The sequence below is a fragment of the Procambarus clarkii genome, chromosome 4, assembly GCF_040958095.1.
Source record: "Procambarus clarkii isolate CNS0578487 chromosome 4, FALCON_Pclarkii_2.0, whole genome shotgun sequence".
NCBI classification, from domain to species: Eukaryota; Metazoa; Arthropoda; class Malacostraca; order Decapoda; family Cambaridae; genus Procambarus; species Procambarus clarkii.
This window is the reverse complement of record NC_091153.1, coordinates 21,089,264-21,106,922: the sequence shown is the minus strand read 5'-3', so window position 1 is coordinate 21,106,922 and position 17,659 is coordinate 21,089,264. Positions and strand designations below refer to the sequence as shown.

The 17,659-nt window shown below is 43.4% G+C and overlaps 1 protein-coding gene across 1 annotated transcript in view; it reads right to left on the bottom strand.

Annotated features, from left to right (window-relative positions):
* Positions 1-17,659, bottom strand: part of LOC123751021 (uncharacterized) — a 78,672-nt gene that overhangs the window by 42,172 nt on the left and 18,841 nt on the right. The window contains exons 2-3 of the mRNA XM_069333209.1: positions 9,713-9,844; positions 8,647-8,800 (exon numbers count right to left, since the gene is read on the bottom strand). Of these exons, the coding sequence (XP_069189310.1) occupies positions 8,647-8,800; positions 9,713-9,844 (286 nt within the window). The remainder of the gene's footprint in view (positions 1-8,646; positions 8,801-9,712; positions 9,845-17,659) is intronic.

Sequence of the window (17,659 nt, the reverse complement as noted above, 5' to 3'; positions counted from 1 at the left end):
CATTTCGTTTTTATAACTGTCTTCTTATTTTTCAGTGCAATTGGTGGTGAAATGATCTGCTGTGTCGAATGATCTGTGTTTGAATTGAAATATTTCGTTATTATTTTTTGTTTTTGTTTTGAAAACAAGAAAATGGGCAACACGTTTATTTCACAGCTGCAAATGTACAACAGCTATGAATCCACCAGCTACAACGTTTACTGCTTTCTTCACGTTATGTCAAAATGACGCGTTTGCGAAAACACTGCTGTATTCGGAAAGGGAATACGTATTTCACATGGAATGCCAACAGAAAATCATTTGAACTACGCAAACGAGAAGAGCGAGTCGACGGACAACCTGGCATATTCAAATAAACTACGATAGGCAGACTGTACATCGTGCATCCCAATCAAGATGAATGCTTCTTTCTTCGCATGTTGTTGGTAAATGTGCCCGGATCAACGTCTTTCCAGCCACTGAGATTTGTCAACGGCATAACACATGCCACTTTCCGTAGTGCATGTCAAGCTCGGAATTTATTGGAGAACGACCGACACTGGGATGTATGCATTAATGACACGTCCAACACGTCACATCCAAATCAAATTTATGCATTGTTTGTAATCATATTGACCTGTTCTCCTTTATCTCCAACAGAGTTATGGGAGAAATATAAATCGCACATGGCTGAAGATATTATCCGTCGAATATGAAGGAAAATTCAAATATGAACATGGATTTCATAGCAGAAATCTACAACGAGCGTTGATAACGATTGGAGATTTGTGCTTAGAATTCGCGAACAAAGTTCTAAATCGGTTGGAAATGCCATCACAGAATCGATCTGCTGCTGTTTCGTTCGATGTAGAATTGCATCGTGAACAAAATTACAACATGAATGATCTATTGTCGTATGTGCAATCAAATATTCCTAAGCTAACGCTTGAGCGAAAAGGCATTTACAATCAAATCATTCAAACTGTTAATAACGGGTTTGGAGAAGTCTTCTTAGATGCGCCAGGAGGAACTGTAAATCCTTCCTAATTAGATTGATTCTGGCAGCATTTCGATCCTAAAATGGCATAACCTTAGCTCTTGCATCGTCCGGAATAGCTGCGACATTGTGACCAGGTGGAAGAATTGCTACTTACGCTTTGAAATTGCCATTGAACATGCAAATCATTGAAACTCCCATGTGCAAAATTTCCATAGCATCCGGCATGGGAAAAGTATTGCAGAAATGTAAGCTAATCGTTTGGGATGAGTGCACAATGGGCCACAAAATATCGCTCGAGGCTCTTGATCGATCATTGCAAGATTTGCGTAGAAACATCAGACCATTTGGGAACGCATTAATATTGCTTACAGGAGATTTCAGGCAAACATTACCTGTAATTCCTCGATACAAGTCCGTCGACACTGTTGAGAAAACAGATGAAGCGGTTAGATATCCAACAGAACTTTTTAATTCACTCGATCTGCCAGGGATACCATCACACGTACGGCAATTGAATGTCTGCGTGCCAATTTTTTTTTTTTTTTTTTTTTTTTTTTTTGAGATATATACAAGAGTTGTTACATTCTTGTACAGCCACTAGTACGCGTAGCGTATCGGGCAGGTCCCTGGAATACGATCCCATGCCGCGAATAATCGTTTTTTCATCCAAGTACACATTTTACTGTTGCGTTAAACAGAGGCTACAGTTAAGGAATTGCGCCCAGTAAATCCTCCCCGGCCAGGATACGAACCCATGACATAGCACTCGCGGAACGCCAGGTGAGTGTCTTACCACTACACCACGGAGACTGTTGTCATGTTGGAACGGAACGGAAACAATTATCATGTTGTGAAATATCACTCAGCTAAAGCTTTGCAACGCCATGCGCCTTGCAATAAAAAAATTAATCAGCAACATCATAGAAGCAACAATCTTGACAGGACCTTTCAAAGGTGAAGATGTCCTCATTCCTCAACCCGTTCTCGCACTTTCTTACAGTCAATATTGACTTATTATATACGTGCATATGTGACATACTAATTTGTTGTGAATATTTTAGTTAATCCTTGAAAAGTTTCATAGAAAACACCGACCTTACCTAACCTTCTTAACATACCAGCTTATCTTAACATACTAAGAAGGTTAGGTAAGGTTGGTGTTTTCTATGAAGCTTTTCACGGTAAACTAAAATATTCACAATAAATTAGTATGTCACATATGCACGTATTTAATAAGTCAATATTGAGTATACGAAAGTGGGAGAACAGGTTGCATTCCTCGCACTCCTACGACTCCAACAGATATGCCCTTTCAATTTAAGACATTGTAATTTCCTACTCGATTGGCGTTTGCAATCACCATCGACAAAGCTCAGGACCAATCTTTACAATTGTGCAGTTTATATTTATACACAGAATGCTTCTCATAGGGACAATTATATGTTGCGTATTCTAGAGTCGGCAAACCAGACAATCTCTATATCTCCACAGACAAAGGAACAAAAAAACATATTGTATACCTACAAGCATTGTGAAATTAAACATATTAGAAATGTGCACTTTCTCTTTTCTTTCTTTTCCATTTAACCAGACTCGGCCATAGCAACATGTGGATGGTACAGCTAGTACCATCCACATTCAGGCTTCAGCTAGTAGAAGCCTGAATGGTCCCCAGGACTATATGCAACTAAAAACTCACACCCCAGAAGTGACTCGAACCCATACTGCCAGGAATACAATGCAACTGGTGTGTACAGGACACTTTATCCACTCGACCATCACGACCGGTCAAAAGGCATTGTATACTGCCAGTACTCCTGGCAGTATGGGTTCGAGTCATTTCTTGAGTGTGAGTTTTCAGCTATATATATATATATATATATATATATATATTATTAAATATGACCGAAAAAGTAAGATTAATAATTCTAACACGAATTTTCTCAATCCTTCGTACATTATGCTTCACTGTTGGAGGTAAATCAAAAATCACTTCTCCAAAATTCATTTTTATTTCTAGTCTGACGCGACACGGGCGCGTTTCGTAAAACTTATTACATTTTCAAAGACTTCACAAATACACAACTGATTAGAACTTGCGTTTCCCTGATTTTATATCTACATTTGAGTGAGGTGGGAAGGGTGATGTGGCATTACATTTGAGTGAGGTGGGAAGGATGATGTGGCATTAACACAAGACAGAACACTAGAGGATATTAATAGGGTATTAAAAGTATCAACACAAGACAGAACACGAAAAAATGGGTATTGAATAGAAGTGTTTGTAGAAAGCCTATTGGTCCATATTTCTTGATGCTTCTATATTGGAGCGGAGTCTTGAGGTGGGTAGAATATAGTGGTGCAATAATTGGCTGTTGATTGCTGGTGTTGACTTCTTGATGTGTAGTGCCTCGCAAACGTCAAGCCGCCTGCTGTCGCTGTATCTATCGATGATTTCTGTGTTGTTTACTAGGATTTCTCTGGCGATGGTTTGGTTATGGGAAGAGATTATATGTTCCTTAATGGAGCCCTGTTGTTTATGCATCGTTAAACGCCTAGAAAGAGATGTTGTTGTCTTGCCTATATACTGGGTTTTTTGGAGCTTACAGTCCCCAAGTGGGCATTTGAAGGCATAGACGACGTTAGTCTCTTTTAAAGCGTTCTGTTTCGTGTCTGGAGAGTTTCTCATGAGTAGGCTGGCCGTTTTTCTGGTTTTATAGTAAATCGTCAGTTGTATCCTCTGATTTTTGTCTGTAGGGATAACGTTTCTATTAACAATATCTTTCAGGACCCTTTCCTCTGTTTTATGAGCTGTGGAAAAGAAGTTCCTGTAAAATAGTCTAATAGGGGGTATAGGTGTTGTGTTAGTTGTCTCTTCGGAGGTTGCATGGCTTTTCACTTTCCTTCTTATGATGTCTTCGATGAAACCATTGGAGAAGCCGTTATTGACTAGAACCTGCCTTACCCTACAGAGTTCTTCGTCGACTTGCTTCCATTCTGAGCTGTGGCTGAGAGCACGGTCGACGTATGCGTTAACAACACTCCTCTTGTACCTGTCAGGGCAGTCGCTGTTGGCATTTAGGCACATTCCTATGTTTGTTTCCTTTGTGTAGACTGCAGTGTGGAAACCTCCGCCTTTTTCCATGACTGTTACATCTAGAAAAGGCAGCTTCCCATCCTTTTCCGTCTCGTAAGTGAAACGCAGCACGGAACTCTGCTCAAATGCCTCCTTCAGCTCCTGCAGATGTCTGACATCAGGTACCTGTGTAAAAATGTCGTCAACATACCTGCAGTATATGGCCGGTTTCAAGTTCATGTCGACTAAGACTTTTTGCTCGATGGTACCCATGTAGAAGTTTGCAAACAGGACACCTAGGGGAGAACCCATGGCGACCCCATCTACTTGCTTATACATGTGCCCATCCGGGCTCAAGAAGGGTGCCTCTTTAGTACAAGCTTGGAGTAGTTTCCTCAGAATACTTTCTGGCATGTCAAGTAAGGCAGGTTCTAGTCAATAACGGCTTCTCCAATGGTTTCATCGAAGACATCATAAGAAGGAAAGTGAAAAGCCATGCAACCTCCGAAGAGACAACTAACACAACACCTATACCCCCTATTAGACTATTTTACAGGAACTTCTTTTCCACAGCTCATAAAACAGAGGAAAGGGTCCTGAAAGATATTGTTAATAGAAACGTTATCCCTACAGACAAAAATCAGAGGATACAACTGACGATTTACTATAAAACCAGAAAAACGGCCAGCCTACTCATGAGAAACTCTCCAGACACGAAACAGAACGCTTTAAAAGAGACTAACGTCGTCTATGCCTTCAAATGCCCACTTGGGGACTGTAAGCTCCAAAAAACCCAGTATATAGGCAAGACAACAACATCTCTTTCTAGGCGTTTAACGATGCATAAACAACAGGGCTCCATTAAGGAACATATAATCTCTTCCCATAACCAAACCATCGCCAGAGAAATCCTAGTAAACAACACAGAAATCATCGATAGATACAGCGACAGCAGGCGGCTTGACGTTTGCGAGGCACTACACATCAAGAAGTCAACACCAGCAATCAACAGCCAATTATTGCACCACTATATTCTACCCACCTCAAGACTCCGCTCCAATATAGAAGCATCAAGAAATATGGACCAATAGGCTTTCTACAAACACTTCTATTCAATACCCATTTTTTCGTGTTCTGTCTTGTGTTGATACTTTTAATACCCTATTAATATCCTCTAGTGTTCTGTCTTGTGTTAATGCCACATCATCCTTCCCACCTCACTCAAATGTAATGCCACATCACCCTTCCCACCTCACTCAAATGTAGATATAAAATCAGGGAAACGCAAGTTCTAATCAGTTGTGTATTTGTGAAGTCTTTGAAAATGTAATAAGTTTTACGAAACGCGCCCGTGTCGCGTCAGACTAGAAATAAAAATGAATTTTGGAAAAGTGATTTTTGATTTACCTCCAACAGTGAAGCATAATGTACGAAGGATTGAGAAAATTCGTGTTAGAATTATTAATTACTCCTCTTGACATGCCAGAAAGTATTCTGAGGAAACTACTCCAAGCTTGTACTAAAGAGGCACCCTTCTTGAGCCCGGATGGGCACATGTATAAGCAAGTAGATGGGTTCGCCATGGGTTCTCCCCTAGGTGTCCTGTTTGCAAACTTCTACATGGGTACCATCGAGCAAAAAGTCTTAGTCGACATGAACTTGAAACCGGCCATATACTGCAGGTATGTTGACGACATTTTTACACAGGTACCTGATGTCAGACATCTGCAGGAGCTGAAGGAGGCATTTGAGCAGAGTTCCGTGCTGCGTTTCACTTACGAGACGGAAAAGGATGGGAAGCTGCCTTTTCTAGATGTAACAGTCATGGAAAAAGGCGGAGGTTTCCACACTGCAGTCTACACAAAGGAAACAAACATAGGAATGTGCCTAAATGCCAACAGCGACTGCCCTGACAGGTACAAGAGGAGTGTTGTTAACGCATACGTCGACCGTGCTCTCAGCCACAGCTCAGAATGGAAGCAAGTCGACGAAGAACTCTGTAGGGTAAGGCAGGTTCTAGTCAATAACGGCTTCTCCAATGGTTTCATCGAAGACATCATAAGAAGGAAAGTGAAAAGCCATGCAACCTCCGAAGAGACAACTAACACAACACCTATACCCCCTATTAGACTATTTTACAGGAACTTCTTTTCCACAGCTCATAAAACAGAGGAAAGGGTCCTGAAAGATATTGTTAATAGAAACGTTATCCCTACAGACAAAAATCAGAGGATACAACTGACGATTTACTATAAAACCAGAAAAACGGCCAGCCTACTCATGAGAAACTCTCCAGACACGAAACAGAACGCTTTAAAAGAGACTAACGTCGTCTATGCCTTCAAATGCCCACTTGGGGACTGTAAGCTCCAAAAAACCCAGTATATAGGCAAGACAACAACATCTCTTTCTAGGCGTTTAACGATGCATAAACAACAGGGCTCCATTAAGGAACATATAATCTCTTCCCATAACCAAACCATCGCCAGAGAAATCCTAGTAAACAACACAGAAATCATCGATAGATACAGCGACAGCAGGCGGCTTGACGTTTGCGAGGCACTACACATCAAGAAGTCAACACCAGCAATCAACAGCCAATTAATGCACAACTATTTTCTACCCACCTCAAGACTCCGCTCCAATATAGAAGCATCAAGAAATATGGACCAATAGGCTTTCTACAATCACTTCTATTCAATACCCATTGTTTCGTGTTCTGTCTTGTGTTGATGAAATTAATACCCTATTAATGCCACCTCTTGTTCTGTCTTGTGTTGATGAAATTAATACCCTATTAATGCCACCTCACCCCATCCACCTCTCTCAAATGTAGATATAAAATCGGAGATGCGTAAGTTCTATTCAGTTGTGTATTTGTAAACTAAAGTCTTTGAAAATGTAACAAGTTTTACGAAACGCGCTCGTGTCGCGTCAGACTAGAAATAAAAATGAATTTTGGAGAATTGATTTTTGATTTACCTCCAACAGTGAAAAGAAATGTACGAAAGATTGAGAAAATTCGTGTTAGAATTATTAATCTTACTTTTTCGGTCATATTTAATAATATATGTCTACAGGAAAGACTGCTACCAAAATATACTAATATATATATATATATATAAATATATATATATATATATATATATATATATATATATATATATATATATATATATATATATATATATATATATATATATATATATATATATATATTGGTGTATACTGGCAGCAGGTTTTCTTTCAAACATGTTTCATTGAATATGACCGCATATTCTGTATTTATTATTTTCTGGTTTAGGGCTTCTATCCCTCTAACTATTTTCTTAGCATCAGGGCTTAATTGAAATAGGAGTTCTCCAAAACTCATTTTCGTACTTTTAAGGTGAAGAAAAGAAGTGATTTACTATAGAGTGTATTACACTTATTTGTATAATTTGCACAACGTTTCGAACCTCCATGGTTCATTCTCAAGTGAACAGATCTTACAATACTTAGTTGATTTTATACCCGCATTAGGTCAGGTGATAATACAAATGTATTATCACCTGACCTAATGCGGGTATAAAATCAACTAAGTATTATAAGATCTGTTCACTTGAGAATGAACCATGGAGGTTCGAAACGTCGTGCAAATTATACAAATAAGTGTAATACACTCTATAGTAAATCACTTCTTTTCTTCACCTTAAAAGTACGAAAATGAGTTTTGGAGAACTCCTATTTCAATTAAGCCCTGATGCTAAGAAAATAGTTAGAGGGATAGAAGCCCTAAACCAGAAAATAATAAATACAGAATATGCGGTCATATATATATATATATATATATATATATATATATATATATATATATATATATATATATATATATATATATATATATGTCGTACCTAGTAGCCAAAACGCACTTCTCAGCCTACTATGCAGGGGCCGATTTGCCTAATAAGCCAAGTTTTGATGAATTAATTGTTTTTCGACTACCTAACCTACCTAACCTAACCTAACCTAACTTTTTCGGCTACCTAACCTACAAAGATAGGTTAGGTTAGGTTAGGTAGGGTTGGTTAGGTTCGGTCATATATCTACGTTAATTTTAACTCCAATAAAAATAAATTGACCTCATACATAATGAAATGGTAGCTTTATCATTTCATAAGAAAAAAATTAGAGAAAATATATTAATTCAGGAAAACTTGGCTTATTAGGCAAATCGGGCCTTGCATAGTAGGCTGAGAAGTGCGTTCTGGCTACTAGGTACGACATATTATATATATATATATATATATATATATATATATATATATATATATATATATATATATATATATATATATATATATATATATATATATATATATATATATATATATATATAGTATATATACATCAGGGTGTAACAGGCTGTAACTAGTTTCATAATGTTGATCATATATGTCCGTGTACGTGTAGGAGTGCAATAACAGCATTTGATAAGGTAATTAAATAAAAAGATTCTTATGATAGCTGATAGCGAACCATGTGTTCACCCGGTACATTTAACATTATCTGCAAGAAAACCCAGTTGGTTGCATTATTTGAAGGATGTCACCTTGAGCAGGTCCGACAAGTTTGGTGGCAAGATCGTCCCTCAGTTGAGTGAGGAGGAGAGCCATGGCTGCGAGCGTGGCCCCGGACGACCTCTCCGCCTCCACCAACTGGTCCAGTCGGATTTCCTGTCGCAGCAACAACAGCTCCACCAGGCTCTACCACAGTGTCAACGTATCTTATTTTTCTATGCACATTTTGTAATAGAAATTAAGACAAATGTTCTTAATTCACGCAGAACGTCAGAAATAAATAGCTTTAAACACCACAATATTCCAATGCTCAAAACTCTTTAGTGAACTATATATAATATATTAACTTGTAATTCCAGGGTCACAGAACATCACATAGTCGTACAGGACGGAAAAGAAAATGTTACAATAATAATAAATTATTGTCAACAAAATATAATTTACAATTGATACTGGCGTAGGAAGAGTGTCGTGGAGTGAGGCGCCTGAGTGCATGTACTTGAACTTAACTCCAGGCTACAACAACACTCGGCACACCAGCGCTGCAACACTGCTGACCAACAGTGCAACACTGCTGACCAACAGTGCAACACTGCTGGCCAACAATGCAACACTGCTGACCAACAATGCAACACTGCTGACCAACATTGCAACACTGCTGATCAACAATGCAACACTGCTAGCCAACAATGCAACACTGCTGACCAACATTGCAACACTGCTGATCAACAATGCAACACTGCTGACCAACAATGCAACACTGCTGACCAACATTGCAACACTGCTGATCAACAATGCAACACTGCTGACCAACAATGCAACACTGCTGACCAACAATGCAACACTGCTGACCAACATTGCAACACTGCTGATCAACAATGCAACACTGCTGATCAACAATGCAACACTGCTGACCAACAATGCAACACTGCTGACCAACAATGTAACACTGCTGACCAACAATGCAACACTGCTGACCAACAATGCAACACTGCTGACCAACAATGCAACACTGCTGACCAACAATGCAACACTGCTGACCAACAATGCAACAAGCTGAATTTCTATAAAATGAATGTCGTTTTTTTCGCTTCTTACTTGTGTACAATTTTCGGGTATTGGTGTGAACAGCTGGTGAGTTTTGACTTCCGGTTGAACATTGAAGCCCACCACTATCGACCCGTTCACCATCACCACCACCGCCGCCCCGAGCACCATCAGTCTATGCATCTGTAGAGGGGACAAAAATATATATGACAGGGAAAGAAATCTATAACAATTAAATTTTTGTTTAAATATGTTTACCACAAACACAGTTATATTCCAGGGGACAATATTAAGGGTTCTTCTTGCGCAGCGTGGCCGGGATGAGGCAGAATGGTGAGTGTCTTGGCTGTGAGGCAGAATGGTGAGTGCTTGGGCTGTGAGGCAGAATGGTGAGTGCTTGGGCTGTGAGGCAGAATGGTGAGTGTCTTGGCTGTGAGGCAGAAAGGTGAGTGCTTGGGCTGTGAAGCAGAATGGTGAGTGCTTGGGCTGTGAGGCAGAATGGTGAGAGCTTGGGCTGTGAGGCAGAATGGTGAGTGCCTGGGGCTGGGAGGGAGAATGGTGAGTGTCTGGGCTGTGAGGCAGAATGGTGAGTGACTGGGTTGTGAGGCGGAATAGTGAGTGCCTGAGCTGTGAGGCTGTAATCCCTCGTTGCCCAGAGGGCCAGATAGCTGTTACCAGTAACCCCATGTGGTAACTCCACTGGCAACATGTCGATTTCTTTCTTTATATTTCTAAAATTTATTTAATAGCATCCCCCCTTCCCTGTTCAGCTCGTTGTTGCCGTGAGGGGACTTGGTGGGCAGCTGCCGGAGTGTGATGTTCCTTGGGACAGTCCCCTGTCCTTTTGGAGCCTTGTGCTCCTGCTGCTGTTCTCTCTAATTGTGCTGAACGACTTTTCCCTTTTCCTTCTGTTTCGTTTTTCTCCCCCCTCTTCTATCTGCTTGTCGTTTCCTGCCGACCTTTTGCTCGTTCTGGTTATTCTTTTGGACTTCTTCTATTTTGACACTTTGGTGCTTGAGGAGGCAAACTCTTGCACCCGTAAAACTGTAGTACTCAACGTCGAGAGCGAGGGGATCCTTTTATTGTCAATCCTCCTTTCGTCACTGAATCCGATCTCGACGGACTGAAGGTTCTTAAGGTGGCGTTTGTGGGGCGTATACTCACGACGCACCCCTAAGGGACCCCAGCATGATCGGTGATAGCTTCTTGTTGAGTGTCCTGCCTCTAATTGTGGCTCCATGGTGGGTGTGGGGGCACATTCGTGAATGAATGTTTCGTTTTCCGTACTTATGTCGATTTCTGTTCTTCCTTTACTTTCTCAGGCTCGTGGGGTGGGTGACCAAGCCCCCGAGTCGGTCCGTGTTGGAAGACCGGGCTCTGTACCCTCTACTGCATTGGGCCCCGACCTTGCTCCTCCTTTGGCCTTTCTGACAACTTCCCTCGCCTCCTCTCCCTCCTCTGTGGTTGGGTCGAGCCCCAGGCCCCTAGTGGTGATTACCTCGTCTCCTGGCACGGCTCAGTCTCTAGTTGTGACTACTGCGCCTTTTAACCCCTCTCTCTCTCTCTCTCTCTCTGGGGGTTCTCAACGCCGTCCTCGACACGGCTGCCTCTCGCTCGATTCCTTCCCGTTCTGATGCCTATCAAGCCTTGTTTGGTCCCGCTTCGTGGGCCAAATACTTTGATCTCCTCCCTCTTGATTCTGTGCCTCCTGACGATTTCTCCCTTCATAGGCACCTTGTTGATTCTGTAGATGCCTCTGTCACCTTCAACCCCACCTGTCTCGGTACACGTGTCATTGCTGCTCCTTCTTCGTCTTCTTGAGAGTAGGTGCAGTTTGCATGAAGGGTTTGTCCTCCCAATGACTGCACCAGCACAGATGTTGGTAGAGGCGTTTATGTTGAGGATGATAAGAGTTTCAAAAGTGCTTGTTGCTTTGTGCTGTAGACAGAGGAGCGGCCTCTGACAGAGGCGAGGTGTTGTGTTTATGGCGTCAGCTGATCCTTGGTACTGCGACGAGGCAATTGTTTTCTGTGTTTAGCTGTTGGTGGCGCCAGGGCTAAATATAGCACGGGTCAGATGTGACCCAGCTTGTTGGTCGACTGTAGATATTTAGCCAGTGCTTTGACTGTTTGGTATTTTTCTTGTAACGAGTGGTCACCGCCTCTTAATATATGCTCGATGGTAAAGGGTATTTTAAGTGAGATAAGTACTTGTTTGAAATTTACTTTGGCACTATAATGTCCGAAGCAGTGCAGGAGATAATGTTCGATTGTTTCAGGCACCTGACAGTGGATGCAGAGTTCGTTGATGTCTGTTCTGTACTTAGAGCTGTGTGCTGATAGTTTGGTGTGTCCCAGCCTTAATCTGGTCATCGCTATATCAATTTCTCTGCTTTTATATCTGACATGTTTCCAAGTTTCCCATTTTTTTTTAACGGACCCATAGTACAAAGGTGAGCATAACGTTTTCCATTTCGTCTCAAAATCTTGGGTGATGGTATTTTTGAAGGCTCCTTTATGTGCAACATGGGGAATTGGATGACGGGTAATGTGAGGTGTGTTGTGCATTGTTTTGGCTAGTTGATCTACTAGTTCATCATGGAGAATACCACAATGCGCTGGGACCCATTGGCTAGAGGTACCATAGCCGTTCATTCGATGTTCATGAAGTAGTTGAAGACATGGGTAAACAAACTCTTTGCACGTTGTTGAAGAGTACGTAATTGCCTGAATCGCACTCTTGGAGTCACTGCAGATTGTATATGTCCCAACTGGTAATGTTGTGATTATTTGGAGAGCTTGATATAAGGCATATAATTCAGCTGTGAAAACAGATAGTTGGTTTGGCAACCACCATCCTTGCTTGAGATGGTATTCCGGTATCCATACAGCGCTAGTGACCGAGGGTACGTTGTTCATGATGATGCGAGATCCATCTGTATAAATCGCTGAGGTATTTGGGTAGCAATTTTTCATTGTTGAGAGAAAGACTGAGGCTATGGCTGAGTTTGGTGCAGACTTTGGAATATTGTCTTCGAGTTGTATTGCTGTATTAGGAGTTGTATAAAGCCAGGGTGGAATAGGGGGCAACAGTAAGTTGCTGCTCCTTCTCAGGATGCGGCCTCCCGCTTGGCTGCTTTATCCTGCGTTGGCGAGACCCCCCTGTTCGGGTCTGCAAGAACGCACGGTTGAATGCCAGTGTTGGCACTATTCTCCTTCTACCCCATGTTGCAACCGGTGTTCGGAATCTGCAGGACTGCCACGATGATATTCAGCATATCCTTGAGGCCCAGGGCAATTCTGTCCTGCAGGTAGACATGTTTACTCGTCCCCCTCGTGGTTGTCGCCGTCAGCCCCTTCGGGTTGTGAAGATTACTTTTGATGGTAGGACCCTTCCGCCCTCTGTCATTCTTGCTGGTGTCAGGTGCTCTGTCCAGAAGTACATTCCCTCTCCTTGGATCTGTAATAAGTGTTGGAGGTTTGGGCATGGTGCCCTCCGCTGCTCTGGAACTGTCTCTCTCTGTCCTATGTGTGGGGGCGATGGTCACTCTAAGTCGGAATGCACTTCTTCCCAGGCTCGCTGCCTCAATTGCAGTGAGGTCCACCCTACCTTCTCCCGTGCGTGTATACATTACAAGCTTGAGGCAGCCGTCCTCAACTTGAAGCACCGGGAGCGTTTATCTTTTCCTGAGGTGAGGCGCCAGGTTTGCCGGCTCCCGCCTTATGCTAACCTCTCTTATGCTTGCGTGTTGCGCTCTTTCTCTCCTCGTCCTTCCCACCTTCCTCAGACTCACAACCGTTTCTAGGCCTTGGACCCTGATACGCCTGGTACCCCTTCCTCTGTTCCTTTGAGTTCTGTCCCGAAGGGTCCCTCTCCTGGTCCTCTGTCTGGGGTGTTCCTTCGTTCTGCCCGGTCTGGCGTGTCTCCTGTGTCTTCTTCCTGGTCTCCCTCCGATCCTCCTTCTCAACCTTCTCCTCTGTCTATCGGCTCTTCCCGCCGCCTGTCAGTGCGGGCTGAAGTTCATCGCTCTCCCAACGGCCGTCGTGTGTGCTCTCGTTCAGCTTCTCCTGTTGAGACCCTGGAATCCGTTGCCCAGTACGTAGTTGCTGGGACACCTGCCTCTCTAAGTCAGAAGCGTAAGCCTTGCTCCTCTCCTTCCTCCTCCCCGGCGGGTAAGAAGGCTTCGCTTTCTTCCTCGGCCCCTACTTCTGACTCTCTCGCTCCTTCCCCTCCCATTTTGGTTGTTGTGCCCCCTGTTTAATTATGGAGGTTTCTTTATCCCCCTTTCCCACTCGGTTGCTGCCCTTACTGAGGTGCGCTCCCTTCTTTCTACTCCTTCTCTTCCTGCTGCTGTCCTTAACTGCTCCTCTCAGTTGTCTCCTCCTCTTCCTCCTCCTCCTCCTCCGGACCCTGCCCGTCCACCTCTGGTCTGTTCTCCCGCTTCCTTCACTCCGTCTTTGCTCAGTTTACCCATGCCCCCCTAACCCTGACTTTGCTGACCCTGATCTTCTTTAACGTGCTATGTTCCTCTTTCGCCTTTGTTTTTTCCTTGTTCTCTGTTGTTGTCCTTTCTCTTCTCGTCGATGTCTATTCTTCAATGGAACGTTCAGGGTACTTACGCCAATTTCCTTTTACTCCAACTTCTGATTTCGTGGTTTTTGCCCTTTGTGTCTGTCTCCAGGAGCCGATGCTTGGTGCTCGTCCTGGTCACTTTCGTGGCTATTCCCACTTTTCTTCTGTTAGCTCTGGTGTTCATCTTCCCCAATCTTTCCTTCTTCATAAACCTGTCCTTGAATCTCGTCCTTAAGATTTCTGCACTCGTCTTCGACTTCTCTATAATGATCCCTTCTCTCTCTCTGAACTTCGTTCTGCCCTGGCCCTCTGCGGTTCTACGGCGGCGGGCTCCGATGGCATTCATTATGAGATGCTTCGCCATCTCCCTCTGTGCACGTCTCAGTATTTACTGAGTCTGTATAATCAGATCTGGGAGTCGTCGTCAGTCCCTGAGGACTGGCTCGATGCCGTTGTCCTCCATGTTTGCATACCAGGGTCTCTGGGAACATCCCCTAAGGACTTTCGCCCTATTGCCCTCACAAGTTGTGTATGCAAACTCTTTGAATGTATGGTTAACGTTTGTCTAATGTGGTTCCTGGAACACCATCACACCATCCCCTTCTCAATTTGGTTTCCGCTAGTGCCGCAGCACATCAAATGTCCTGGTGAACTTGGAGGTTTATATTCGTACTGCTTTTGCTGCAAAGACCTCCGTTGTTGCAGTTCTTTTTGACCTGGAAAAGGCTTACGGCAGCACTTGGCGGTATCATATTCTATCCCAGCTTCATTCTTTTGGCCTTTGTGGTCATCTCCGTCTCTTTCTCCACAGCTTCCCCTCTCGTCGTTCCTTTCGTGTGAGGCTTGGTACCGCTCTCTCTGCCTCTTTTCAGCAATACGAAGGTGTGCTCCAGGATAGTGTTCTGAGTGCTACTCTTTTTCTAGTTACCCTAATGGTCTTCTTTCCTCTCTTCCTTCAGGCGTCTTCTCCACTCTCTATGTCGATGATCTTACTCTTTGCTGTTAGGGTGATGATTCGCCTCTCCTTCAACGCCGGCTTCAACTTGCGATTGATGTCATGTCGTCTTGGCCCACCGATCATGGCTTCAAGTCCTCTACTACTAAGACTTGTGCCATGACTTTTACTCAGAAACGGGTCGTTCTTCGTCCCTCTTTGTCACTTTATGGTCATCCCCTTGAGTACAAAGATTCCGTGAAGCCTTTGGGGTTATTCTTTGACACTTGTTTGTCTTGGTCTCCCCATATCTCTTACCTCCGTGTTGAGTGCTCTAAGGCCCATACCCTCCTTCCGGTCTTGTCCCATACTTCTTGGGGGGCAGATAGGCGCACTCTCCTCACTTTACATTCCTCTCTCGTCCTGTCTATGCTCGATTATGATTGCCCTGCTTACTCGTCTGCATTCCTTGTACTCTTCGCCGTCTTGATGCTTTGTACCATACTTGGTTGCGCCTCAGTTCTGGTGCCTTTCTTTCGACTCCCATCCTCAGCTTGTATGTTGAAACTGGCTTCTTATCTCTCCAGGACCGCCATGATCGCTACTGTCTTCGCTATCTTGTGCGGTCCTTGCAACATCCTTCCTCTCGCCTCTGTCGTGCTTTAACATTTACCCCTCCTGCTGTTCCTGTTCCTCTTTACCCCCTCCCTTTTTCTGTCTGGTTATCTCGCTTACAGGATTCTCTTTCCGTTCGTATTTCTAATATTTCTCCTCGTGTTGTTCCTTCTTTGCCCCTGTGGAGATTCCCCCTTCCGTGGTTTTGTACATCCTTGACCCATATCACTAAAGTTTTTACCCCTCCTACGGTTCGAAAACGCCTTTTCCTTGAGCATTTTTCTTTTCACTCCCGCTCTGTTTCCGTCTTCACTGATGGGTCTAAGTCTGCGAAAGGTGTTGGCTACTCTGTTGTTTTTCCTGATTGTACTTATATGTGTCGCTTACCTCCAGAGATTAGTATCTTCACAGCGAAGCTTTATGCTATTTTCTATGCTCTTCGTCTACTGCTTTCTCGCTGTCAATCTTCCTTTGTAGTTGTTGTTGACTCTCGTAGTGCCCTCATGGCTCTCGGGTCCTTTAATCCATTCCACTTCATCCAGTGATTGTCGAGATCCAGCATTGGCTGTTTCTTGTTCACAGTAAATTTAAGTCGGTTGAGTTTTGTTGGGTTCCCAGCCATATTGGTGTGTCTTTAAATGAGCATGCAGATGCTGCCGCCAGGGAAGCTGTTCGCTCTTGTCCCATCTCTCGTAAAGGTATTCCTTATTCCGACTTTTACCCGGTTATCCATTCCTCCATCCTTACCCGTTGGCAGGCTTGTTGGTCGTCTGTTACTGGTAACAAACTACGTACTCTTAAAAGTTGTGTGTCCTCATGGCCGTCCTCCTAACACTGTAACCGGCGATGGAAAACGACTCTGGCGAGGTTGCGTATTGGCCATACTCGCTTAACTCAAGGTCATTTGATGAAGCGCCGCCCTGCTCCTTATTGTCCTAATTGCATTGTCCCTCTTACGGTCGTGCATATCCTTGTTGAATGTCCTCACTTCCGGGACGAGCGTGTGTCTTTTTTCCGACTGTTCCCCGCGGTCGCTTGTCTCTTGATCGTATTTTTGGTGACTCGGATACTTTTGGTACCGTTCGCCTTATGTGTTTCTGTTCGCGTATTGGCATCCTTGATGATATTTAGCGCCCTCTGATTATCCCGTACATTTGATGGTTCTATATAGCCTTCCCGGTTTGGTGCCTTCTTTTGATAATTATTTACTTACTTTATTAAATAGCATGAATTCTAAAGAGCCATAGACCTGTGTGTTCTCTAACTGTATTAACGGCTCCACGATGTTTTATGTGTACACTGCCAGTCTTACCTCTCTTAATAGTATGTTATACACTGCCTGCCTTACCTCTCACTATAGTATGATGTACACTGCCAGCCTTACCTCTCACTGCATTATGTTGTACACTGCCAGCCTTACCTCTCACTGCAGTATGTTGTACACTGCCAGTCTTACCTCTCTTAATAGTATGTTATACACTGCCTGCCTTACCTCTCACTATAGTATGATGTACACTGCCAGCCTTACCTCTCACTGCACTATGATGTACACTGCCAGCCTTACCTCTCACTGCAGTATGTTGTACACTGCCAGTCTTACCTCATAAAAGTATGTTATACACTGCCTGCCTTACCTCTCACTATAGTATGATGTACACTGCCAGCCTTACCTCTCACTATAGTATGATGTACACTGCCAGCCTTACCTCTCACTATAGTATGATGTACACTGCCAGCCTTACCTCTCACTATAGTATGATGTACACTGCCAGCCTTACCTCTCACTATAGTATGATGTACACTGCATGCCTTACCTCTCACTATAGTATGATGTACACTGCCAGCCTTACCTCTCACTATAGTATGATGTACACTGC